The sequence below is a fragment of the Littorina saxatilis genome, linkage group LG5 (genome assembly GCF_037325665.1).
Source record: "Littorina saxatilis isolate snail1 linkage group LG5, US_GU_Lsax_2.0, whole genome shotgun sequence".
In the NCBI taxonomy this organism is placed as follows: Eukaryota; Metazoa; Mollusca; class Gastropoda; order Littorinimorpha; family Littorinidae; genus Littorina; species Littorina saxatilis.
This window is the reverse complement of record NC_090249.1, coordinates 26,583,095-26,610,604: the sequence shown is the minus strand read 5'-3', so window position 1 is coordinate 26,610,604 and position 27,510 is coordinate 26,583,095. Positions and strand designations below refer to the sequence as shown.

The following is a 27,510-nucleotide window of genomic DNA, read 5'->3' as shown; positions in this document are numbered from 1 at the left end:
TCAAGACTTGATTTTCTCAGATTTGTTAAGGTCTTGTGGGAGGGGTTCCACTGTATTGTAATAACTCACCGAAGTTAATGCTACTGTGTACAGTATCGGACAAGCAATGATAGCAGCCAGGAAGTCTACAGTCCTCCGTTCTCTTTGTTGTAGCTGCGGTAATTGTAGTCTGCGCTCAAATTCCTGCGTACGAGTTTGCAAGAGTATACCGTGGAAGTCTGCAGTCTTTATGTAATTGTAGTCCAGGGTACAAATGATGCAGGAAAGTGTGTATTTACTGTGTTACAGTGGCATTACCGGTACGGCTGGTGGTGTTTGTCTTCCCACTGGGTATCGTCAGCTGTGGTTATCTACTCAAATGGCGACGGCGCTACTGGTTGTCTAAGGTGACCTTTTTGTTTTCTTGTTTTCTTTGCTCTCCTTCTTCCTTTGGCTTCTTCATTATCCCTTTTATTCTTTGTTACTACCATCATCGTCGTTGTCGTCGTAACTGTCATCATCATCATCATCATCATCATCATCATCATCATCATCATCATCATCATCATCATCATCATCTATACTTCCACCATCACCACAAACGCAACTATTTTTGTTTATTTTCGCGTACCCATCAGTGACTATTTCCTTTTACATGGCGGGAGAAGTCCGTCCCTCGACTTGGTAACATACCAACAAGGAACATCCTGGCTGTTCTCTGTGCACAACGGGAAGGTTTAAATGAATTAACTTCGTAACTGATATACACTAACTGCTTTTTAAGAAATTAATGATGCAAACCAATCTAGCTCACCACAGCAAGCCTTCATGGTGCTGCTTTTTGATGTGTGAACACATGGAGGGATGATCTTATCCCATGTGAAAACCTGGCCACATCTGAGATGGGGAGCCACACTGTTGACACGGGCAGAAGTGTGCCTCTAAGTTGTAAAGTTGTGAAGTTCTTGCTTACCTTCTCTTCCTTTTCTTCCCCCTACTCTTCCTTTTCTCCGGTCATCTATTTGTTTTCTTCTTTAGGTCGTTTCTTTTTCCATATTCTTTCTCTTGTCCTTTTCTTTGTTGTTGTTTATTTAACATCACTGCTTGCTGTGCCTGCGTGCACTGTTATTGTGCGTGTGTTTGCGTGTGTTATATGACTGTGTATTGTGTAAAGGTTTAACGCCCTACTGGCCAAAAGCGGAATAAAACATTTAAACATTGTAACATGGTGTGTGTGTTTTCAGGTGGTACGGGTGCTGGTTCAGAACTGCGTGAAAGCCAACCAGGTGCTCTACTGTGAGGGCAGACCCGTGCTCACTACCGCCAGCCACGTCAGGGCCAATAACTTCGCTGTATCCTTATTCATTTGTTTCTTTGTATGTTTGTTTGTTTGTTTGTTCGCTTGTTTGTTTGTTTGTTAGGTTGGTTGGTTAACTATTTATTTGTGAATGTATGTATGTATTTATTTATGTTTTTAGATAGTTATTTAGTTAGTTAGTTAGCTACTGAGTTACTTATCATCTAGTTAATTAGTAAGTGAGCTAGCTCGTTATTGACTCAGTTAGTTAGTTAGTCAGTTAGTTAGTTAGTTAGCTGCATGTAGTTAGTTAGCTAGTTAATGATCTATTAATGCTTTTATGCATTTACATTTACTTACGTATTCATTCAGTAATATATGAATTTATCTTATTCATTTACTTACTCATTTATTTATTCATGTATGTATTGATTAATGTATAATTCATGTATTCATTCTTTTTATTTCTCCTTTCATTAATGTATTGCTTTGTCTGTATGTGTATGTATTTGTTTGTCTGCGTGTCTGCCTATGCCTCTGTCTCTGTTTGTGGATGTGTGCCTTCCTCTATTTCTTTGTCAGCATTACATTTCTGCGTTTGTGTGCGTGTGTGTATTTAAAGAAACATTTTTTTCTTGGCACAAAATAATTTTTCTGTGAAAAACGTAAATCTTTGTACTTGGCCCTTTGACTGTAGTATATCTCTATATATAATATATTATTTTCCTTAACTCTTTGCAGGTGTACTTTATTTACTTCGATCTCACAGATTGTGTGGTGAGTGCTCATTCAAATGATAGCAGATTGTATGTGTAAAGTGATGGTGACGGGAGTCGTGTGTGGTGAGTGCTCATTCAAATGATAGCAGAGTGTATGTGTAAAGTGATGGTGACGGTAGTCGTGTGTGGAAGTTCTTATTCAAATGATAGCAGATTGTATGTGTAAAGTGATGGTGACGGGAGTTCCGTGTGGTAAGTTCTTATTCAAATGATAGCAGATTGTATGTGTAAAGTGATGGTGACGGGAGTCGTGTGTGGTAAGTTCTTATTCAAATGATAGCAGATTGTATGTGTAAAGTGATGGTGACGGGAGTCGTGTGTGGTAAGTTCTTATTCAAATGATAGCAGATTGTATGTGTAAAGTGATGGTGACGGGAGTCGTGTGTGGTAAGTTCTTATTCAAATGATAGCAGATTGTATGTGTAAAGTGATGGTGACGGGAGTCGTGTGTGGTAAGTTCTTATTCAAATGATAGCAGATTGTATGTGTAAAGTGATGGTGACGGGAGTCGTGTGTGGTAAGTTCTTATTCAAATAATAGCAGATTGTATGTGTAAAGTGATGGTGACGGGAGTCGTGTGTGGTAAGTTCTTATTCAAATGATAGCAGATTGTATGTGTAAAGTGATGGTGACGGGAGTCGTGTGTGGTAAGTTCTCATTCAAATGATAGCAGATTGTATGTGTAAAGTGATGGTGACGGGAGTCGTGTGTGGTAAGTTCTTATTCAAATGATAGCAGATTGTATGTGTAAAGTGATGGTGACGGGAGTCGTGTGTGGTAAGTTCTCATTCAAATGATAGCAGATTGTATGTGTAAAGTGATGGTGACGGGAGTCGTGTGTGGTAAGTTCTCATTCAAATGATAGCAGATTGTATGTGTAAAGTGATGGTGACGGGAGTCGTGTGTGGTAAGTTCTCATTCAAATGATAGCAGATTGTATGTGTAAAGTGATGGTGACGGGAGTCGTGTGTGGTAAGTTCTTATTCAAATGATAGCAGATTGTATGTGTAAAGTGATGGTGACGGGAGTCGTGTGTGGTAAGTTCTCATTCAAATGATAGCAGATTGTATGTGTAAAGTGATGGTGACGGGAGTCGTGTGTGGTAAGTTCTTATTCAAATGACAGCAGATTGTATGTGTAAAGTGATGGTGACGGGAGTCGTGTGTGGTAAGTTCTCATTCAAATGATAGCAGATTGTATGTGTAAAGTGATGGTGACGGGAGTCGTGTGTGGTAAGTTCTCATTCAAATGATAGCAGATTGTATGTGTAAAGAGATGGTGACGGGAGTCGTGTGTGGTAAGTTCTCATTCAAATGATAGCAGATTGTATGTGTAAAGTGATGGTGACGGGAGTCGTGTGTGGTAAGTTCTCATTCAAATGATAGCAGATTGTATGTGTAAAGAGATGGTGACGGGAGTCGTGTGTGGTAAGTTCTCATTCAAATGATAGCAGATTGTATGTGTAAAGTGATGGTGACGGGAGTCGTGTGTGGTAAGTTCTTATTCAAATGACAGCAGATTGTATGTGTAAAGTGATGGTGACGGGAGTCGTGTGTGGTAAGTTCTCATTCAAATGATAGCAGATTGTATGTGTAAAGTGATGGTGACGGGAGTCGTGTGTGGTAAGTTCTCATTCAAATGATAGCAGATTGTATGTGTAAAGTGATGGTGACGGGAGTCGTGTGTGGTGAGTGTTCATTCAAATGATAGCAGATTGTATGTGTAAAGTGATGGTGACGGGAGTCGTGTGTGGTAAGTTCTTATTCAAATGATAGCAGATTGTATGTGTAAAGTGATGGTGACGGGAGTCGTGTGTGGTAAGTTCTTATTCAAATGATAGCAGATTGTATGTGTAAAGTGATGGTGACGGGAGTCGTGTGTGGTAAGTTCTCATTCAAATGATAGCAGATTGTATGTGTAAAGTGATGGTGACGGGAGTCGTGTGTGGTAAGTTCTCATTCAAATGATAGCAGATTGTATGTGTAAAGAGATGGTGACGGGAGTCGTGTGTGGTAAGTTCTCATTCAAATGATAGCAGATTGTATGTGTAAAGTGATGGTGACGGGAGTCGTGTGTGGCATACAACTGAAAATGTGTTAGCCAGAAATAAATACAGTAATTAGATGCACAGTGTGGGTTCCTTTTCGCAGTGGCGTATTTACTAGCAGCCGCAAACTACTTAACTGCGTGGTTGTGGTAAAATGTGTAGTAGATACAACATCGATGGCTCTTACTGCGACCACATAGACACATTTTATAAGCTGTAGTCTCAGTCTTATATTTCGTTTATTCGTAAACTCCTACATGATAGTTTTCCATCTACCTTGAAATGTAAGTATTAAATACTCTTGCAGTGCTCTTAACTAAATTTATATAGATAGCCAGATCTAGAACACTAGAAATACACAGTGCTGCATTCATTCATCCGTAACTACATTTTCGGTTCATCATGAAGGTGCCTAGGAAATCTCGTAAATTGCTAAAGATCTGCCCAAGCTTTTACACGGAATAAGAGAATCATTTAAACACATTAAACACACTCTAACTATCAACTGCGTACACCTTTTTCCGCGCAAAGTCGAACTTGTTGTTGTGGTTAAGACAATGTCAGATATACATCCATGTCACTATGCGAAATAAAGTCTCACAAACACGTCTTCTTCGCACACACAGTAGCCAGACTGTTGACGTTTGGTATGCGTCCAAACAGAAGGTTGCTCTTATCCTAGGCTAACGCCCGGATAGGTCGGAGGTGGTGTACATAGAGAATACTTTATGGCTTGCTGTGTGTCACGTTTCAATATATCACATAAGGTGATTATGAACGGTTAGTTACTACTAACTAACTAACCACACCACGATCCACTCTCGCAGTCATACAAATAGATAGAATCAACAAAAGTATAAGTTTCAGACGCCTGTTTATATACTAACTCGCCACCTCCCTCGAGACTTCACTCCAAAAGATGTTTTACGTTCAAAACGTAAAATATAGGTCACTGACAAAAATGCCAGTTAAAGTTTAGAAAATGATAATAACACGCTGATCCCGTGTATAGATAAGAAAGACTATATCCGGTTATGCAAAAGCGCTGGTTAAATGCAGGTGTCACACACCCCACGTCGTCACCACTCAAATATAATCACAAATACACAAGGTGACTTGGTGGTTAAAGGCGCAATGGCATGGTGCACTTAGCTTTTCGTTACGGAGTGGGCGACCCGTAAATAGTCCTTCCCCACTACTGCTTCGTTGATTGGAGTGCCGGTTGGCGTGGAACGAAGCAGGGAATCGTGGGGAAATCAGGTGCCTCACGTTGGCGTGGAACGAAGCAGGGAATCGTGGGGAAATCAGGTGCCTCACTCAGCTGCTGAAGACAACGGGTGTCGTGTAGGTGACGTCACTGCCTGCCGGAAGACCCCTGCAGACGATGACGGCCTCACCGGTTATCCCAGCAGCAGTAACAGCATACAGCAAGACAGCAACAGCGATGACCCGGTTACAGCAGCGTAGCGTAGAAAGTAGGCTGCAACAAAAAGCATCGGTGCACTAAACATGCCACGCAACCCTTCACCCTCCACCTTCAAACATGTCACCTTTACATATTTCATCGAGCACGTGGGCCTGCACAAACGAACTTTTAAAACAACAAATCAGCCATTTTCCTTCCTTCTCTCCATATATCTGCAAAAACCATATACAGATTATTATTTTAGCGTCACAAAGAGCAAATTATGCGCTAACCTGGAAAGAACAACAGAGAGTATTTCATTCCACAAACACAGACTCGTCAACAGCATTAAATAATGATTTATTACCTCAACAGCCTAATGTAAGTAGCTCTCCTTTAAGCGAATCCGCTCACTTTTGAATGGCTTCCGTCCGTCGACGAAAATACCGCCACCCCCTTCTTGCTGAATTACTTTATGCGTGGGAAAAATCCCCCGCTCAGCCAAGAATCAAAACCTGTCAACCTTGTTGACAGCACAGGTAAACAGCGAAAAGTTCTCTCTCCTTCGTAGTTCCGTAAAGCCCTACTGTATCATGCAAAACGGCACGCTGACTTAAAATAATAAATCACCACGTGTACAGAAGACCATCTAACTTTAGGACGGAGGAAAAACGATCCTTCTCTGTCGCTGCCGTGTGTTCGAGTCCCTCTCATGTCTTTCCCAAACAACCTTGAAAAAACATCACGTGACTCCACGTGTCCCGTATCCAGTTCAGTCACAGTCGATTTCGCCAAGCAAGCAAAATCACGCACGTGGAACCCCTGTATCAAAATATCACCCCTCGCATGCCAGCCAGGCGTGCAGGAAAACGTATTTCCCGTGCTACGCTCGGTCAGCAGAAAATAGCCCGTACAAGCACAGGCGCTTTCCGTCGCAATTTGAGAAAGGCACCCCACAGAGTGTTCCATTCTCGATCCATGTCACTAAATCGTGACACTGTGTTATACGATATTTACGCGAGTTGTTTTTCTTTTCAATATTGAAATGCGAGCGAAAACGAGTTTTTCAATATTTGAAAAAGCAACGAGAGTAATACTTGTTTACACGGGGTGTGTCTTTAATACCCGCACCCCTCCACATCATTGCTTGTGTTTAGCGGAGCGTGGATCTCTTGCTGTTCACCTGTCTGGAGGACGACTGGGACAAACTGATGAGACTGGTGGAGTTCTACGCCAGAGACAAGTCTTACCTGTTACAGGTGAGTGTACAAGCAGGTATCACAATTACCATAGGGACGAGCTACACGATGAAGCTTTGTCGCAAGCAACAAATAATCAAAAAAACAAAAACAAGAAAGGTATGGTATCAGAACGTTATATTCACAACACAACCAAAACGTTACGTTCACTGGTCTTCGACCCAGGAGTATTTTAAGTGGACAGTCAAACACAGTTGAGACTACAGAAAATAAACGCATCTGAAAAATTTGTCCAGAAGCTCGCTTGGAAGACACAAGCGAGTATACATTTGAGAACGTTTTCAGTCTATTTGTGTTTGGAGTTTTGCACGTAACTAAAAGGAAGCAATACACGTTTTCTCTATATATAGATAACTCTTCCGGTTTTTTTACGGGCTGTGGACGAGTTGCGCCGCTTGAAGCCAAGGCATGTGAGTGGCAGCCATGCGTAGTGGGCTCTGATATGTGTATGGTTTTTTTTTTAACAAAACAAATTTGACGATCAGCAGGAACAATAATCTTGTTTGTTTGTTTGTTTATTTGCTTAACGCCCAGCCGACCACGAAGGGCCATATCAGGGCGGTGCTGCTTTGACATTTTACGTGCGCCACACACAAGACAGAAGTCGCAGCACAGGCTTCATGTCTCACCCAGTCACATTATTCTGACACCGGACCAACCAGTCCTAGCACTAACCCCATAATGCCAGACGCCAGGCGGAGCAGCCACTAGATTGCCAATTTTAAAGTCTTAGGTATGACCCGGCCGGGGTTCGAGCCCACGACCTCCCGATCACGGGGCGGATGCCTTACCACTAGGCCAACCGTGCCGGTAATAATCTTGTGAAAGATCCCCCAGACGTTTGTGTTCAAAAACAACTATTTTCGTATTGGAAATAAATATGCCTCTTAGCATTGACTGCATAAAATTAATTATTGTTGTCGTTCAACATCAAAAAACACCCACTCACAAAACCTGAGTGTTGGCAGTGTTTTGGTTTGAATTTTCTCCAGGTCCCGGAATTGATGTTATTTTTGGCAGCCTCTGCACGAGGCGTTGATGATTTGCCAAGAGGTATCGTGAAAATGAATCGATTTTTCCTCTCAAAATAAATCTTGTTTATAATTTACACACAGCACTGTCCGGAGGCGTTTGAATATTTTTTACGAAATTCAAAATGACAGGTTTTACAACCTCAGTTGTTATTTTTTGTATATACCGGACAATTGTTATTATTGAATGTTTTTGTGTTTAAAACTGGTTTTCGTTTAATAAAGAAAAGGTCTATATTAATACATTGCTAAAATTGTTTTTTTCTAAAACATTTCGTTGAACAGTTGGTTTGCGTTTTTCTCGGTTTTTTTGGTCGTCATGATTGTCTTGTTGAAGTTTCGTTCTCGCACAACTTTTATAATAAATAACAACAAGGTTTCCAATAAACTGAACCAGAAGTACATTATGATTAGAAGTTGTTAACGACCATTACATGCAGTCGACTCGCGGTGATACATTTGCCCATGGCGCTTTTACCAGAAGCCGATGTTACTAAGAATAGAATGGGTTATTCTGGGAAATTGTTCACTGGAAGAACTCCATAACTATGCAACCCTTTGATGAATTACTCAACACCTTCGTTCATCTCTCTGCCTCCCTCTGCCTTCCCTTCCTCTCTTTCTCCCCACATCTCTCCCTCTCCTTCCGTCTATCTCTGCTAATCGATTTCCTGGCTGTCTTGTGCACGCGAACCTTCCTGTTAGACTTCCTTTCTTGGGACTTTAAAAAAAACATATTTAAACACGTGCACATGTTTACAAATATATATTGGCACGTACATACAATCTACTTGCATTCAACATACATTTATATGGGTGAAGGTTTGTGAACAGGAAAAGGGGTGTAAGGAGGAGAGAGAGAGAGAGAGAGAGAGAGAGAGGGAGAGAGAGAGAGAGAGAGAGAGAGAGAGAGAGAGAGAGAGAGAGAGAGAGAGAGAGATAGAGAGAGAGAGAGACAGAGAGTGAGAGAGAGAGAGAGTGAGAGAGAGAGAGAGAGAGAGAGAGAGAGAGAGAGAGAGAGAGAGAGAGAGAGAGAGATGGTGGGGGTTTGAGTTATCGTTATTGAATACAGGTTCAACTAAAAACAAATGGCTTGTGGACAGAGAAGGCATTTAGACTGGACACTTATAATAGGAGACCAAAAAAACCAGGACCATGATCACAAATGTTCCATAATTATAATGGTTCCATTTAGCATATGCATAGAATTGTGGACTATTTCTACTAATTAAGGCGTTATATTTTTCTATTCCAAATCGTTGTAAAATGTTCTCAATAATGTCAATGTGTGGCAGCATGTCTTTGTCTTGCGGTATACAAATAATATTTTGCTAACAACAAGAACAGATCAAAAACCCTGTCTGTATGTACATCCTCTTTACAACCAAACATAATCAATTCCTTTGAGAAAATCCAATGTGCGCAGTGTGAAAAACTGTTGTCCTATCCAGACTGATATTCATTTGTGTGACCATTTCTCAATTGATTTCAACGGACCATCCTTATAAACCAACTTCTTATGCAAAATCTTTGAATCAGATTTCAAAACAAGTTTATATGCCAACATTTGGGACAATACTTAGTTATTTTTAAAATCTATATTTAAATTTCGTTGATAATGTTTTACTGCATGTAAAACACCTTTCCTTTCTTGGGACTTAAAAAAAGTCGTGAGCATCCATGTGTTAGTTTTATTTTTCACGTTATACACATTTTTGTTCTGTTATTATCTTTACATTATTCACGCATCATCTCTCTCAGTGTCTTTTCAAGCATCAACATTTTCCCAAAAGGAGCGCAATTATTGTCTCCTTGAGCAAAAACAACAACATAATAATAGCCCTTCAAATTATCAGTGTAGAGTTTTGTTCGTTTTGTTTTTGTTTTTAGTTTTGTTATGTTTTGGGCGTAAATGTTTTTGTGAAATTTTGAGCACAAACCTGGTCGTTGCTGACGGGAAAATGTCATTTTTTTCTCAATGATTTCGGGCTTGCAGGTCAGAAATTGAAGCAGTTGAGATCAAATTTAACCAATTAAGGAAGCCTCCCCGGTAATTCGGGACTCTCTGCAGACAAGAGTTCGACAAGGGAGGTAATCTGTTGACTCATTATAGAGTTTTCTCCCTTTTACAAATCGACTTTTGGAGAACGAAAAAAATACCATTCGAGTGTGCACATTGACCTACATTAAGAAATAACCAAACGCATGCTATCCGTCGAGCACACACAAACACACACACACACACACTAACACGACTGAAAGCTGTATCAAAACATCCAGCCAATCCGTCGATCTGAAAGAATCATGTAACAACAGACCAAATGTGAACCCAATGTACAAAACGGATTTGCTTTATTTTTGAGTACATACCACAAGTGAGAGTTTCCTACACAATACCTAATACTCATTTAGCGTCGTCTGCAAAATGGTACAATGACATCGGATTTATACAGGGAAACACAAATAATTTTTAACACATTTAATCTCAGATCACATGAGAAGAGCATCATCATCTGTGAGTGGAAATGTAATCAAACAAACAATCTCGTGAAATGTTTGTGTGTTTTTGTCAGTTTCAAGTAAAGCAACGAAGGCGTAGGAAAATAGGTTTCTGTGAAAATGGAGTGTTCAGTTTTATTTTGAACTCACGTGAGAACAGCAATACTAACCTGAGCAATACTAACCTGATGAAACTCATTTGCAATAGCAATCAACACCTTTAAATGGCACGCACATTTGCGTCACATGTGAGCCCCCAGCTCGCCTATCATCTCTGTGTACCGGAGGTAGGCGGTCGAGTCAAACCCGGGCTTCTCAGCAATCAACCTCGCCATGATGCGTGCGTTTGCCACAATCCAGTGGCAGGGGGAGACTTTGTCAAGTTTTGGTCTCTGGTTGAGTTTTAGGATGACACCTCCCCCGAGTGTCACTTCTTCCTCGGCCGCCATCGACCCCGGCACAAAATCCAGAATGGAAAGATAGGAGGTCTCACCTGTTGGCTGCAGTGACAAGCCGCCTAACAGTCCCTGGGGTGGTTCCACGCTGTTTTCCTCAGTCACCCGCTGGGATAGTGGCCCTCCCCCGCTTCGCTTTTGCAGGGCCGCCACTGCTACTCTCAGCGCTACGTAGTGGCCACGCTTGAGACCCAGGCCCTCCAAATCCTGGGCAGTCACATTACTCAGCACATTGAGGGTGTTCAACTCCTCATCCTGGAGAACTTTAACCACCGTTAAAGGCAGATCTGTCGCCCACGCTCCAAATTCGAAGTCCATATTGCAGTAAGAAATAGTTGGCATATGCCCGCTGCGCCGCGCTGGTAAGGACTGACCACAATGTGTTGCTCTCCCGTTCTTATAGACCCCCGCTGATGCATCACACGTGCAAGCCCCCCGGCAACATGGCCATTGCGGCTGGACTCTTCTCCTTGACTTTCACAAATCCTCCTCTCCCCTCTCTTTCTAATTACGGGCCTAAGTGTTGATATCCTGCTTTACTACCCTCTCTTCCATACCTGCCAACACTGATCCCTTTAGGCCTACCTCAAGTATCTAACATCCTCCTCCTCCACCCGCGGCTAATCTGTCTCGTTTAAATAGAGTTTATCTGACGCTGTCCGCTCTATCTAAACTCACACTTAAATGGCACGCACATTTGCGTCACATGTGAGCGATCACGTTCACCATCCCTGATCTATCCTGGTTTTTACACAGAATACGAGCATCATATGTTATCTCTATATACGGCTTGTGTGTGTGTGTGTGTGTCTGTCTGTGTGTTCACGATTCACGGCCAAAGTTCTCGATGGATCTGCCTCAAATTTGGTGGGCATATTAAGGTAGATCTCGGACACAATCGTGGAAAATTTTGAACACGTGCGTGCTCTCAGCGCGCAGCGCTGAACCGATTTTGGTTTTTCTGTACATCCATTCCCAGTAACTCTTCCTTATCTTCTCCAGTGTTTTGCGCGTTTATCTCCCTTCCTTCGTACGGTGCGCCGGCTAAGCCGGCGTACACCCGGCTTTGCCGGGTACTTCTTCCCGGCGAAGCCGTACCCGGCGAAGCGGGTATTCATCTAGTTATAATATATGTTATTTTGTCAAAGGAATCAAAAGTCTTGAAGATTTATCGCACTCGGCCAGTAAATCTGTGTTGTTGTTGTTGTTGTTGTTGTTGTTGTTGTTGTTGTTGTTCCCTCAAAGTTCCTTTTTCTTTTCTAATTATCTTTTCTCTTTCTTTTTTTTTAAATCGCTTAAATTTGTAATTCACAAACTTTGTAGCCAGAGCAAGTTTTATTTCTTTTCCTCTTTGTTTCTTGCCGTTATTTCAAACAAAACTTTTCTGCAATAAATCTGAAGTTACAGCGCTGGCGAGTATAATTCTCGCCATTTTACGCTCATTACGCATGATTTGTCTGCAGACCGTTATTGATCGTTCAGACTTTGAAATTGAAGTGCGCAAAAAGGGTACAAAACTCCACAACGATATGAGAGAAAGAGAGAGAGAGAGAGAGAGAGAGAGAGAGAGAGAGAGAGAGAGAGAGAGAGAGAGAGAAAGAGAGAGGCAGATAGACAGACTGGTAGAAAGACAAACAGACAAATATTATGGTGACAAAAGCAGCGATTAGGATAAAAGACACAGGCAGACAGACAAATAATGAGACAGCCTGAGAAAGAGACATACAGAGAAAGAGACAGACAGAGAAAGAGACATACAGAGCAAGAGCAAGAAAGAGACATACAGAGCAAGAGCAAGAAAGAGACAGACAGAGGAAGAGATAAACAGAATGGAAAAAAGACAGAAACAGAGAGAGCCAGAAAAACATATCTCAGAAAAAATGTCATAATGGACGTCCGTCTACCCCATTAGGGTGTCGTGTAGTAAGAGCAACATGAGGAACACACACTCTAAGCGTGGGAGGGAGTAGACGATGACAGCGCGGAGAGTTCTGAGATCCTACAAGACTACGTGACCCATTAACCTTTTGAAATAAAAAGACAACAATAAATGCACATCTTAGAGATAGAGACAGACAGAGAGACGGACAAGACGGATAGAGAGATCGAGAGAGAGAGAGAGAGAGAGAGAGAGAGAGAGAGAGAGAGAGAGAGAGAGAGAGAGAGAGAGAGAGACTGAAACTGAACTTTAACTTTACAGACGCACATAATATAGATAGTAAGACGGACAAGACGGATAGAGAGAGAGAGAGAGAGAGAGAGAGAGAGAGAGAGACGGAAAAAGAGAGAGTGCGAGAGTGAGACAGAGAGAGGGGGGGGGAAAGAGCGCGCGAGAGTGAGACAGAGAGAGAGAGAGAGAGGGGAAAGAGAGAGAGAGAAAGAGACAGAGACAGAGACAGAGATAGAGCGAAAAATGAAGAAAAGAAGATAAAAGGAGGGAGAAATAATGAAAAAGATTCAGAGGGGCAGAGTAAAAACAGACAGAAAGGCAGAATTGAGAATCAGAATAAGGAAAAAATTCGAAAGCACAAAAAGCAAAGAAAAACCACACAAAGGCCACAGTTTAATGCAAGCAGAGAAAAATAAATGAGACAATTTTAAAGGCTCAGACTCCTGCTTGCCAGTGGCCATTCGGGTTTTCCACACTTGGGGTTGCCTTGCATGGAATCATTTGTAGTTTGTCTTAGAAAGCGTTAAAATTGTGTCGTTCTCGTTTTGCCGGTTTATCACTCTAAATCGTTTATCACTCTAAATCAAATGCAAACGTAAACGTTTAGAACTGAAACTCTTTTTTTTTTCAAAATGAAATTTACGAGAAGGTGGGGGGGGGGGGGTCAGAGACAACAGATACAGGGGAAGTAGACAACAAAGACGGACAAGGAACAATAGACAAAGGTTCACATTTGGGATTGCTTTGCATGTAGCCATTTGGAACCTGAAACAATCAGCCTTCACTGCTAAAGACTTTGTGGTTTTAAGGTTTTCAATATGTCTGAGCAAGCGTTGATTTAAGTTTTAAGAGAGAGGGGGGCTGTGAGTCGAAAAGACAAAAGTAGATATTGGGGATTGCATTACAAGAAGCCATTTGTAACCTGTAACCATCATCTTCCACTACTGGCACAAACCAGAGATATGTATGTCAACACACATCTATGCACAGACGTTGTGATTTTGGGTTTTTAATACGTCATAGCATGCCTTAATTTGATATGTAATATGTTGACCTACGTACGCCTTGTGCTTTTCTCAAATATAACAACAAGACAGTTTCCACTGGCACAAACTTTGTGGTTTGGGTTTTTCAATACGTCTGAGCAAGATGTGTCATTTGACCGTCGCCTTAGGATTCCCTCAAATATTACGTTTCATGTTTTTTGTACAGGTGTCCATGTCAGAACGCCTCACTGTGATGACAGCGTCAGCCTACCTGTTCAAGCTTGTCCGCGGTGTGCTCCCCCATCCACCACAGCAACGACACATCAACGGTCAGCTGTGTCTGTGTCAGTTCACCGAGGAGTGCGTCACACGCTTTGTCCATTCGCTAGACAGAGAAGACATCACGGCGCTCGCAGAGTTGTTCACGAGGCATCTCTTCGGCTACGTCTCGGGCTCCGCCGTGCACAGAGTAAACACTGAACTGTTCCACAGATTGCAGTAGTTTGGGTGGGGGTGGGTATGGGGATGGGGTAGGGTCGTATGTGGGATGGGAATGGTCTGATCTGAGCTCCCCACGAGACATCTCTTTGACTACGTATCGGGCTCGGCCGCGCACCGAGTGAACACTGGGGTCTTGGAGGGGATGGGAGTGGTCTGATCTGAACTCCCCACGAGACATCTCTTTGGCTACGTATCGGGCTCGGCCGCGCACCGAGTGAACACTGGGGTCTTGGAGGGGATGGGAGTGGTCTAATCTGAACTCCCCACGAGACATCTCTTTGGCTACGTATCGGGCTCGGCCGCGCACCGCGTGAACACTGGGGTCTTGGAGGGGATGGGAGTGGTCTGATCTGAGCTCCCCACGAGACATCTCTTTGGCTACGTATTGGGCTCGGCCGCGCACCGAGTGAACTCTGGGGTCTTAGGGGCAATGGAGGTGCGGGCGACAGGGTGGTCTGAGATTTCCAAGAGACATATCTTTGGCTATGAATTACGGGGCAAAAACGGCCATACACGTAAAAACCCACTCGTGCAAAACAAACGCGAGTGTACGTGGGACTTTCAGCCTATGAACGCATACGAAGAAGAAGAAGAAGAGGAAGAAGAAGAAGTATCGCGCTCGGCCTTGCATCCAGTGTACTCTGAACTGTTTCACAGTCTGCAGTAGTTACAATTGGAGGGTGGGGGATGGGGTGTGGCTTTTGTGATGGTGTCAGTGTTACCTAGCTCAGCCCTGAAGGTTGAAGATCGCTGTTGCGTTCTATCGGGCACAGTAAATTTGTTCCTCGAGTTGTGTGGACATTTTGCTTCTTTACTCGTCAAGACAGTACACACATCTACGGAGTACTGAGGTTTTTCAAACACACTTCAGAAACTCAAGGACGTAATCTTGGCAAAGAAGACATTCTTGCACCGAAGGGCACTTTGCGGTGTGCATTTTTGTGTGGGAATAACTTGTTCTTTGTATCAACATTGTTTTCGTCACAATGTTCTTGTTGCACATATGTAAATATCTATTAAGATAAAGTAGTAAATACACGTACACGTTATTTCAACTTGGTTGTGCATCAAAAGTGGCAGCTGATAAATGTTGAGATGTTCTATCTCAAACTACAACCAAACATGTTGAATTTTGTCATTGCGCATTGAGTCCAAATTTGTTTTAAATGTACCCTCCTTCTCAAATAAGCAATCCCTTGCTCTACCACAGATCTCTCCAAGCGTTTACATTTGATAAGAACGCTCTTTCGCTAATAAGACATATACCAAAACGAACACTATGGCTACTTTCTGTACATAGCCGGCATTTCGTTTTTGTATTAATGTCATAAACGACACCATATATTAATAAATTAGGCAACAATAGATAAATAAATAAATGAACCTTTTGGCGTCAAGCAGTTAATTTTTAGCCGTAATCTTAATTATGTACGGTAAATTAACTTCTTTTTTGCGACTGGCAAAGGAAGACGAAGGGAGAAAACCATTGATGAGATTTAAAGCTTTCAGTGTTCGAAGTGGGGATTACGACCCTTGGTTTTGGTGAAAGGATGTTGTTCATTTTCTAATTTTACACAAAGAAAGAACACATACTTAAGGTCCTTAGGGACTTACTTTTTCATGGATTGAGAAAAGGATGAATGAGTGGGTGAGCGGGTGGGTGGAAGAATAGATGGATGGGTGTGAGAAGTGTTTGCATGCTTCAGGGGAATAGAAAACTGATGTAGTGAACAGATTTGCAAACTTCGAGAGAGATGAAAGAGCAAACATATGTGCATTCCCTTTGACACATAATGCATCTAACTCTAAAACAGTAATTACTCTTGCAGAATCTTTCAATGTGTTGCTTCTGTGTTGGTGCACGTATACGCACACGTCTTACACATTATTGCATGTTAAAGTCATAAATGGATATTTTAATCGAAAACCGATTGTTGGATGTCGATTCTGCGTAAGGTTCGTACGTGCCACTATAGCATGATGCATTAACAATGAACTGCGAAAAAAACACCTTTTATTGAAAGAAAGAAAGAATGCATTTGCCTCCTTGCAGCGTGGAAGAAAGGGGACAATACTGTTTGCATGTGTCTAACCTATCCTTCCCCCCCCCCCCTGAAAAGGCTCGTTGAATATATATAACGAATTCACTGTGTGTTTTCTTTTCCCCGACACTGCTCTCTCTATGATAATGACAGAGTGAGAATACCAGGGATACATTCAGTGAAACGTCCACTACCACCCAGTCCCGACCCTTTAACAAAAAGCACATAATAATATAAATAGTAGTTAAAACAAAAACATTGAAAAATGTAACGAGTACTTTTTTGAGTCACTTGAGAAAAAGTGACTCTATGTAATCGGTCAGTGTTAGTCTGTCCGGCCGGCCGTCCGGCCGGCCGTCCGTAGACACCACCTTAACGTTGGACTTTTCTCGGAAACTATCAAAGCGATCGGGCTCATATTTTGTTTAGTCGTGACCTCCAATGACCTCTACACTTTAACGATGGTTTCGTTGACCTTTGACCTTTTTCAAGGTCACAGGTCAGCGTCAAAGGAAAAATTAGACATTTTATATCTTTGACAAAGTTCATCGGATGTGATTGAAACTTTGTAGGATTATTCTTTACATCAAAGTATTTACATCTGTAGCCTTTTACGAACGTTATCAGAAAAACAAGGGAGATAACTAGCCTTTTCTGTTCGGCAACACACAACTTAACGTTGGGCTTTTCTCGGAAACTATAAAAGTGACCGGGCTCAAATTTTATGTGAACGTGACTCATTGTGTTGTGAATAGCAATTTCTTCCTGTCCATCTGATGCCTCATATAATATTCAAAACTGCGAAAGTGACTCGATCGAGCGTTTGCTCTTCTTGTTGACTGGAATTTTGATTTTTCGAATGTTTGTTACCTTTATCCGACACACCTCTTTCCCTCCTCACTCCTCCCAGGAATCTATAATTATACTATAATTCAACGTGCATAATGTGTGTTAAAATATGTGATGTGTTGACATATCCGTTGATTACATAATTATAGCACCTTGTACAATCAACACTTGTACCTGTGATATACTTGTTCACTCATTGTGTTTATTACTTGCAACGATTCTTTTTTTCTTTCAATATTTTCATGAAATTATTTTGAGCATTACGTGATTTCCATGTTAAGTTGTGAATGCGAAAACACGCCCTGGCACGCATTAACACACACACACACACACACACACACACACACACACACACACACACACACACACACACATACACACACACACACACACACACACACACACACACACACACACACACACACACACACAGACGCGCGCGCGCAAATCAAAAGGACAAAGAAAATGATCTGTTCATGCTCTCTCAGTTGTAAGTGCATTCCTTTGCTTTCAAGTCGAAAATAATTTATGTGCATGTTGATTTGTTCACAAAAGTATCCGACACACCGACATATCCCTCTTTCCAAAGAAGAACGTGTACTTGATTTGTACTAGATTTTTGTTTTATGTTTGCAAATACTGTCATAGTTAAAGGCACAGATCTTCCCGTGAATACAGTTCGGATCACCATCTCAGATGTGGCCAGGCTTTTACGTGGAATAAAGACCGTCCCTCCACTTTGACATAATACCACAAATCACCATCCTGACTGCAACTGACTGCAGAGTGAGAATATTATGCATGAAGTTCTTTAACGGATTGCCCTTAGCATCCGTTAATAAAATACATTCATCAAAATCTGTTCACTCTGTACAAAGAGCATCCAGGCTGTTGAACAATATCGGAAAGGTACATGTTCTCCAACCCAACCCATTGTTTGCACTACATTAAATTTTCATGTCGAAAACGGTGTGTGTGTGTGTGTGTGTGTGTGTGTGTGTGTGTGTGTGTGTGTGTGTGTGTGTGTGTGAGTGTACGTACGTGCGTGCGCGTGTGTCAAAAACGGTTTGTGTGTGTGTGTGTGTGTGTGTGTGTGTGTGTGTGTGTGTGTGTGTGTGTGTACGTACGTGCGTGCGCGTGTGTCGAAAACGGTGTGTGTGTGTGTGTGTGTGTGTGTGTGTGTTTGTGTGCGTGCACATGTGTGTCTTTCTGTCGGTCTGTCAGTCTGGGTAACGTGTGTATATGTGTCAGCTGACACTGATGGACAATCGTTTTGAAACATTCCCTCTTCGTTTATGATTTAAATTTATTTTCTAGATCAGTTACACAAACACACACACGCACGAACGCACACACACACACACACACACACACACACGCAAACACACACACACACACACAAATCCTGGAATCGAATTCAAGAACAACAAGAAATTCCTACGAGGTAGGAAAAACACCCCCGTCAAAGGGAAATAACCTTCTCAGTTGGTGGCAGTGACTGAGTGAGAATGGTTATTTCCCTTTGACCATTAAGATGTCCCTCTATAAGTCCTTGTATAATTTTAATCCACCAATAACTCCCTAACCGTGTGTTTTTGTAAGGACCGTCTCAGGAATGTATTGAACCTGTTCACCAAGTTTGGTGACGATCGGTCCGTTCATTCTTGAGATCTATATGCGAACACAAACAAACAAACAAACAAACAAACACATCGAGCGAAACCTATACACACCCCTATACCGGGGGTGTAATAACATTGACACAACCTCAAAACCCCAGCAATAACCGTTTTATTGGTGACAAAAAATGCATCTGTTTGCCACACATATTGAACAACATTTAGCTTTCCACTTAAACGCTGGATTCATGAATATAACGTGGCATATTGACACATTCAAGTAGCGTCTGCGGTACTTCTGTGTATTTGTTTTTGTTTTTTGGCCTTAATGCAAATATAAGTTTATGTATCGATTGAACACCGGATTTCTCTTCGTTGAGCCATGTGACGTCAGAGGCTAGCGCGGTCTCGGAGGAACACTGACTGTCTCGATCTGTGTAAAATCTCTTATTTTGGTCAAAAATACAAATAACATTTATATGTATCGATTGAACACTGGATTTCTCTTCGTTGAGCCATGTGACGTCAGAGGTTAGCGCGGTCTCGGAGGAACACTGACTGTCTCGATCTGTGTAAAATGTCTTATTTTGGTCAAAAATACAAATAACATTTATGTATCGATCGATTCTGGTTAGAATTAATTTTAGTTTTTATGATTGATCCCACACAAACATGCACTATTTTGTAGTCTCGGCTGGCCGCCTAAATATGAATTTTTGTCGGCCTCTGACGTCACATGGCTCAACGAAGAGAATTCCAGTGTTCAATCGATACATATATATAAATGTTATTTGTATTTTTGACCAAAATATGAACATTTTACACAGATCTCGACAGTCATTGTTCACCGTGACAGTCATTGTTCACCATGACAGTCATCTCGACAGTCATTGTTCATCAGTCATTGTTCACCTAGACCGCTAGCGCGGTCTCGGAGGAACACTGACTGTCTCGATCTGCGTAAAATGTCATATTTGGTCAAACAAATAAATAACGTATAATCAGAGAGGGGCATTTTTTAAAGTGTCTAACAAAGACATACTTCACGACAGGTAACAGAGCGTTCCAACAAGGAACTTTAGTGACAGTTATTTTAGTGCGGCATTGCAATACGCCAAACAAAGTAAAAACAAAATAAATAAATGGATTTAAGTTCTTTTAACACCAGATAGTCTTTATTAATTGTCCTCAACAACTTTTCTTCCAGAACACAAAATAGAAGCTGAATCGTTTCTTTTTAGATAATTTCAAACGACCACCTAATCATTACAAACAGTTCAAACGCTCAGTCTTGTTTTCCCTGAAAAGTGCAATATTCACCTTATTTTTTAGCCTTATAATTAAAACGACTACACCATTCTGTCTAGACGAGATCGAACCTGGTCAACACGCTCGTACCCTTTGGCGTGTTGCCTAATTTATGCCAGGCCACAGCGACCCCTGTCTTGGTCACGCAGACACCGTACGGGGAAACACAACCAGCCTGACTGTGTTCAGCAGCAACCAGAAGGCGTCTCCAGTTGCCTCCCCTGGACCGCACGAGAACGCATTCCGAATCCTTGCAAGCGATGTACATGTTGCCTGACTTGTCTACAGCAACCTGCAAAAGTGAGAGTTGTGAATAGGTTACGTTGTCGATTTGATTGTCATCGACATCATTGGCATCTGGTGTATTCATTGTCGTCAAGTTCGCCGTAGTTATTTTTTTGTTAAATGTCGAAAAAGCTGTTTGTGTGTGTGTGTGTGTGTGTGTGTGTGTGTGTGTGTGTGTGTGTGTGTGTGTGTGTGTGTGCCTGCCGGGTGTGTGTGTGTATGTGTGTGTGTGTGTGTGTGTGTGTGTGTGTGTGTGTGTGTGTGTTTCTGTGTAAGTGTGTGTGTGTGTGTGTGCGCGCGTGAATGTGTGTGTGTGGTGAGGTGGGGGGGAGGAGGGAGAGGGGGGTGTCTCCACGATTTCACGAAGTGTCTTTCAACTCACCTGTTTAGGCGTTTTAAGTTCCTTATGGGTGATCGTTTCCAGCAAGTTTCCATCGTTGAGATCCATCTTGAACACGGCATGAGCCGAGGAATCAGACAGGAACACCCCATCACCGGCCACACACAGCTGCTTCGGGTACTTCAGCTTCTCCACGCTGGCACCATCCACCAGTCTTTTCAAAACTCTTCCAGCGCGGTCGATCAGATCAACTCCTGCCAGCCCATCATTGTCTTCCGAGCAGCTGACGACAAGCACGTCACAGTCTTTCGACATGCTGTCGACTCCGCAGTAACGCCTCCGAGTTTGGATCCGTGACGTCACTAACACGTCACCATCATCGCTGATGTCACAGAGGTAAATCACGTCAGCCCTGGTTGTCACGGCCACCAGGTCGTCGGGCAAGAGTCCGATGGAGATGGGTTCCTCCTTCAGCTTCACCGAGGTCACGATGTGCTTGCCTAAGCCTGTGGATGTCATGACCTTGACCTTGCTGTTCCAGTTATCGACCATGACCAGGTGACCTCGTCTGGTGCACGTGATGGCAGGGATGCAAGGCTCGTGATCATCGCCCGGAATTGCGAGGGGAGACACGTGGGTGCGTCTGGGTGTAGCAGTCAAAGGGTTGAAAGCTGCCTTGCCCAAACCTAAATGATGAAAGTCATAATGATAAGTCAAACAAACTAATATAGGGTTGAATGAAATGATTGGGGAATCAATCAATCAATGATTGAATGAATGAATGCATGAATGCATGAATGAATGAATGGATAGACAAACGAGTGAAATTTTTGACATTCACTAGCTTACATGAATACAATTAGACACACACACACACACACACACACACACACACACACACACACACACACACACACACATATATATTTATGCACACACATACACACACACGCACACATGCACACATAACGTACCGTGCTCTTGCAACAACTGCTGTAACCTTTTTATCAAACTTTCTACAGCACTCGCTTCAGGTGACTGCAGAATCTCAATGACGTCACTCAGCCGTCTTTGCATGGACTCGGTGTTGACGTCAACGCTGACGTCAGTGGTGGCCAGACGAACAGCGAATGTTTTTCCGCTGCTTTGCCCTGTGCTTTCATATTCATTCAGAATAGCGGCGTACAAGTTCAACGTCTGCTCGTCTTTTTCAACACCACTCATCAATGTTCCTCCCAAATCGAGAATTTCTTTCAACTTCCTCAAAACCTTTCGTCTTTCGTTCGCCGCATTTGTCAACACCTTGATCTGCGGTTCAACCCACGATTTCCACTTTTTTTTGTAAGCACGTGACTCGTGATCGCGAGGCTCATTTCCGGTGTTCCGAATGCTCGCTGAAGATGCTGTGCAAGAGGAGGCATCGAGATGGATGTTGCGAACTGTGGTTATCGCGGAGCACGCTGCCGCCGAAGGGGTGTTGAACAAAGTTTGCGGTAGCTCCTGCATGACGTGGTCTTGGCTCACTCCCATCTTTCTGTGTGCCGCGGAGCACCCGGCGCAGTACATCTCCTTACAGTCCACGCACACTATAGTGGCGTCACGGTTGGGACACACCAAGCAAGGCTGCTTTCCTAGCTCCTTCAGTCGCTCGTTGACGAGCTCTTGCACAACAGGGTCCGTACCCAGTGTCTTTGCCAGCGTAACCGTTGTTTGGCCTTTATTGGGCTTGGGCAAAGGCCTCTCACACACCAGACACGAGGCGTTGTGGTCTTTATGGTGGAGGCGGAGGCATTTTCGGCATGCAAGATGTCCGCAGGGGAGTATGGTTGGCCCTAAGCAGATCTTGTTGCACTGAGGGCAATCAGTGAGGAAATTCTCCATGGTGGAAGACGAGGGCGTTATTGCTGATGTATAGTCTCACTCAGTTCCAGATCTGGAAAAAATGTGATGAAATTGTGAGAATCATTACAGTACTATTTGAGTGAGGGCGTTATTGCTAATGTGTAACTCAGTTCCAGATCTGGGAAATTTGACGAAAACGTAAGAATGATAAAACAGCACTAGTGACGGGATTTTATTTTCTTCATAAATTACAGAGTTAATTGTGAATAAGCAACAACAAAAACGTGTTAAATGTGCGATGGGATGCGCGTACAGAACAAAATGCCATAAATTTATTGGGAGAGAAAAAAAAGGGCACAGTGGTGGATTGGCCATGACTTGTGCAGTGACAACAGTAACATGTTAAATTTAGAAGTAATTGCGAAAAAGTTACCCCAAAAAAGCGTTAAGTGCTAGCATACACAGAACAACAAAATGTGATAAAACATCATACCTAAGAAAAGTAGTATTAAATGTGCAATGAACTGTCCACACAAAACATTTACACAGCGGCAAACATGTGACGCTTTCTGAGATTTCGGTCAATGTAGCCATATTTTCTTTTTACCGGGCTCGGCGCTTGAATACACTTTCTCTCTTTGTTTTCTTGCGTAGCTGCTCACCATTAGTAATGCAAGAATCTACAGCTTGGTGAAGGCGGACAGTTACGAAGGAAAGGCTAAATGCGGCAAAATGAAAAAGTGGCTACATTGACCGAAATCTCAGAAAATATGACACATGGGAGTGAAACAAACACATCAGCACAGCATTAAATGAGCAAATAGTGTGCACAGTACAAACAAGTTTTACACATCAGCAAATAGGAATGAAAAAGTAACCCAGTGCTAAATATACAGTGGGTTCTGTGAGCAATAACATTTAAAAAAAATATATAAAACACCAATCATATATTTGGGAAAGAATAAAACAGCGTTAAATTGTGCCTTTTTCTGAGGTTTCAGTCAATGTGGACAGTCTGAGAATTCAGTCAATGTGGCAAAATCATTTTGTCACGCTTCAACCAAGATGATGAATGCTAGGTAACCCTTAGGCTGGTTGTCGCGACATATGTCGCGCTACTTTACGTATACTGTCATCTGGTTGTCACGACATGTCGCGCTACTGGCTCAGTTTGTTTCGTCGGTTCCGATTACCTCCCATGGATGCGAAAACCTATATGACCGTTTATCTTTATTTTTCTCTGTTAATTCACCAGTGGCTATGTAACATGTGTTACAGAATTGCACCAGTGTAAGGGTTAATGTGTAAACAAAGTATATAACACCAATCATATAATTGGGAAAGAAATCTTCTCGGCCCACAATGAAACGTTTGTACGATTGACTGGACGTGAACAAATTAGCGGCTACATTGACATAAGTGAGGGACATACATGTGAAAAAAAATGTGCCCAGAGAACAATATTTGTACACATCACCATATATGTCTTGAGACGGGGGAAAAAATAGCGTTAAATGGAACAAAATTTGTACACTTCAGCAAACATAGGAGTGAAAAATCTATACTATATTACGGAACTGCTTTTTCACACTGATGACGTATTACCGAGCAAACCCAGATCACCATGCATATGTTTAGAGAGAACAAAAAAACACACACGCACAACGCTAAATGTGCAAATGAACTGTGTGCACATCGTCATGCATGCCATTGGGACCAAGAGAAAAAGACAGCATCAATGATCGCAATGAAGAACACTATCATAGGTGCACATCAGTACACCCTTACTTGCAAAAAGTGGCCTTTATATACATATTTGAAGAGGTATTTGAAACTTTTGACCGTTGTACAGGCTTCGAGGTTCGTCTGTTACAAAATTTCACGCAGAAAGGCCTCAAAAAGCCATTCCGCTTTCGAACTCGCTAATCTAACCTGGCGCATCGTGTTCAGCGCGATCCGTTGTTACGGGGAACCGAAAGGACAGGGGCCAAATCGGCCGGGTTTGGTAGGAGATATTTCCACACCGCGGCTAGGTTCGTCTGGGGTGCGGTCGCGTAGTCTTTAGTCAGACCGTTCGCTTTCGGCCAATGGGATAACTGGGATATTTCGTCTGTTACAAAATGTCACGCCGAAAGGCCTCAAAATACCATTTCGCTTTCGAACTCGTTAATCTAACCCAGCGCATCGTGTTCAGCGCGATCCGTTCCTACTGGGGAAACCGAGGGACAGGGGCCACATCGGCGGGGTTTGGTAGGAGATACGTCCACACGGCGAAAAAGCCCACGCGTATTATAGATTATTTGAGCTTGAAACTTGATTGAGAATAAAACTGGGCAGGTATCTAACCATCTCTCGTGCAGAAGTCCTCATCAGATGATGTGTACTTGTACAATCCAAGGGGAGAAGGACAGCTTATAATCTTTTCTTCCTTCCGTTTGTATGGCCATGTTGGGTTTGATGCGTGCATGCCTGGTTTTCTCCTGTAGATGGGTGTCGGCACAGAAGGTCTGCCCCGCTGTCCTCAGCCAACATGCTCCATCTTCATGGCAGCTCAAATTTTTTATCGAGGTTCTCTCCTCTAGATCCGCCGTGTTTCGCCTAGGGGCTTGCGCTGCCTAGTTGATAGGGTCACCTCGTAGAGGATGTGGTCATAGACCACGCACGGTCGGTCTTGGGATAGGGAAACGTTATGCTAGTCCGGAGGGATTACGCCACAATGGCCACCTCGCGAAGACCCAGGGTCCTAGACTAGGGAGGTCCAAGGGGGAGCACCGGAAGGGCTACCCCTCTACCCGCACCTCCAACACAATCCCTTCCCCTGGTAGCTTCATCCCCAAGGAGGAAACAGAGCTACCTGCAACACCCCACAGCTTATAATAAAATGTGAGGGTCACCTTAGTCACAGGCTTATAACTCAAACAGTTTTTGCTCTTTTCTAAAACGGTTTTCACCACTGGATAGAGCATAAAAAACTCTTTATGAAAATGTAAAAATATGAAAATCATGCAAAGGTGACATGCGACTCATACCGTCGTGGAGGGTCATATTATACTGTTCAAAAAAAGAAACGCATAGTTGCTACTTGCCAAATTTGTTTTATTTTTCGAAAAAATTAACAGAAAATCCAATATTTAGATTATTTGTTTGAAATTTGGTATGGACACAGTTGAATGCACACACAGTTCATTTGCATCTTCAAATCAATCAGTCAATCAATACGATTGGGTGCCGAGGCTGTCAAGTCAGTAGGGGGTGTGACTGCCTTGAGCAGCAACAACTGCCCGGCACCTTCTGGGCATGGACTGGATCAGATGCCGGATATCTTGCTGTGGGATGGTGTCCCACTCCTCCTGAAGTGCCTGCAATAGATCGCGGTTATTTGCCGGCGCTTCTTCTCGCCTGCGCACACGTCTGTCCAATTCATCCCAGAGGTGTTCTATCGGGTTCATGTCTGGCGACATGGATGGCCAGGGAAGCACCTGGACATGGTGGTCGGTGAGGAACTGGGTGGTGAGTCGTGCTGTGTGCGGGCGAGCGTTGTCCTGCTGGAATATGGCATCCTGGTCAGCAAGAAGAGGAAGGGCGTGTGGGCGCAGAATTTCCTCCACGTATCGCTGGGCAGTTATGCGCCCTTGGACGTGCACCAGGGTGCTCCTTCCAGCGGTATTGATCGCCCCCCACACCATGACGCCTCCACCACCATGAACGGGTGCCTCATCCACACAGTTGGGCGCGTAACGTTCGTTTACTCTCCGGTAGACCCTCCTCCGACCATCATGTCGCTGGAGCAGGAAGTAGGACTCGTCGCTGAACCACACGTGTCTCCAGTGATTCCGGACGGTCCAGCGAAGGTGCTGGTTGCCCCACTGCACTCGGTTCTGGCGATGGCGGCGGGTGAGGACAGCTCCTCTGTGAGGTCTGCGAGCTCTCAAACCAGCTTCATGCAGGCGGTTCCGCACGGTCTGGTCCGATAATCGGTGTGGCCCGGGGAGAGCCTGGACAGAAGATGAGGCCGACAGGAAACGATTCCGGAGGTGGCGGAGCCGTATGAAGCGGTCGTGAGCAGCAGTTGTCGCCCTTGGTCTTCCCGCTCGTGGCAAGTCAGCAACGGAGCCAGTGGCTTGAAACCTGACCCACAGTCTACTGATGGTGCTCTGGGACACGTGGAAGTGCCTGGCGATTGCACTTTGACTTTGGCCTGCTTGTAAACGACCCAATGCAATTTGGCGGTCTTCTCTGCTCAACCGGGCCATCTTTCGTCGCTGAATTGTCGTCTGATTTCTTTGTGGCGAACAATCCGCTTTTATGGATTTTGGAAGACATGGTGAGAGCTCAATATTCCCCGAGTTTCACGAGATTACACTGAAGCATGACGAGTGGTCATGCCAAATGAGCAATTTTGACATTGTAGCCACTGATAACGCATGCGTCACGTGCAGAGCTCACTTGTGGCAATGGACGAAAGGTCGACGACCAGATAAACATTTTCTGCAGTTTGGTGGATATCCTTGTAGCCATATAACTAAATTAACCAAATATTACAAGCTATGCGTTTCTTTTTTTGAACAGTATATATGAGACTTGGGATCAAAGTGCTCTCCTGTGCGATCCCTTAATCTTCATAACAGAAAACATGTAGCATAAAAGAGAGAAAGAGGTAGACACAGGAAGGGGGGGGGGGGCAGGCAGGACAGGTGGGGGGAGGCAGTGGTGGGGGGAGGGGTAAGGTATGAGGGGGTTAAAAAGAGATAATCTATTTGACATCCGACTATACTGTCTGTCTGTTTGTCAGTCTGTGTCGGGATTGTTTATGGTTG

General features: G+C 43.3%; 2 protein-coding genes across 2 annotated transcripts in view; one reads left to right on the top strand and one right to left on the bottom strand.

Annotated features, from left to right (window-relative positions):
- LOC138966720 (uncharacterized) overlaps positions 1 to 18,266 on the top strand; it is a 46,673-nt gene extending 28,407 nt beyond the window's left edge. Inside the window, exons 4-8 of the mRNA XM_070339038.1 lie at positions 289 to 386; positions 1,224 to 1,331; positions 2,018 to 2,053; positions 6,665 to 6,766; positions 14,134 to 18,266. Coding sequence (XP_070195139.1) covers positions 289 to 386; positions 1,224 to 1,331; positions 2,018 to 2,053; positions 6,665 to 6,766; positions 14,134 to 14,409 — 620 coding nt within the window. The 3' untranslated portion in view covers positions 14,410 to 18,266. The remainder of the gene's footprint in view (positions 1 to 288; positions 387 to 1,223; positions 1,332 to 2,017; positions 2,054 to 6,664; positions 6,767 to 14,133) is intronic.
- Positions 18,267 to 19,074: 808 nt separating this feature from the next.
- Positions 19,075 to 27,510, bottom strand: part of LOC138966717 (uncharacterized) — a 9,329-nt gene continuing 893 nt past the window's right edge. The window contains exons 2-4 of the mRNA XM_070339035.1: positions 21,826 to 22,784; positions 20,894 to 21,537; positions 19,075 to 20,518 (exon numbers count right to left, since the gene is read on the bottom strand). Of these exons, the coding sequence (XP_070195136.1) occupies positions 20,282 to 20,518; positions 20,894 to 21,537; positions 21,826 to 22,732 (1,788 nt within the window). The 5' untranslated portion in view covers positions 22,733 to 22,784 and the 3' untranslated portion in view covers positions 19,075 to 20,281. The remainder of the gene's footprint in view (positions 20,519 to 20,893; positions 21,538 to 21,825; positions 22,785 to 27,510) is intronic.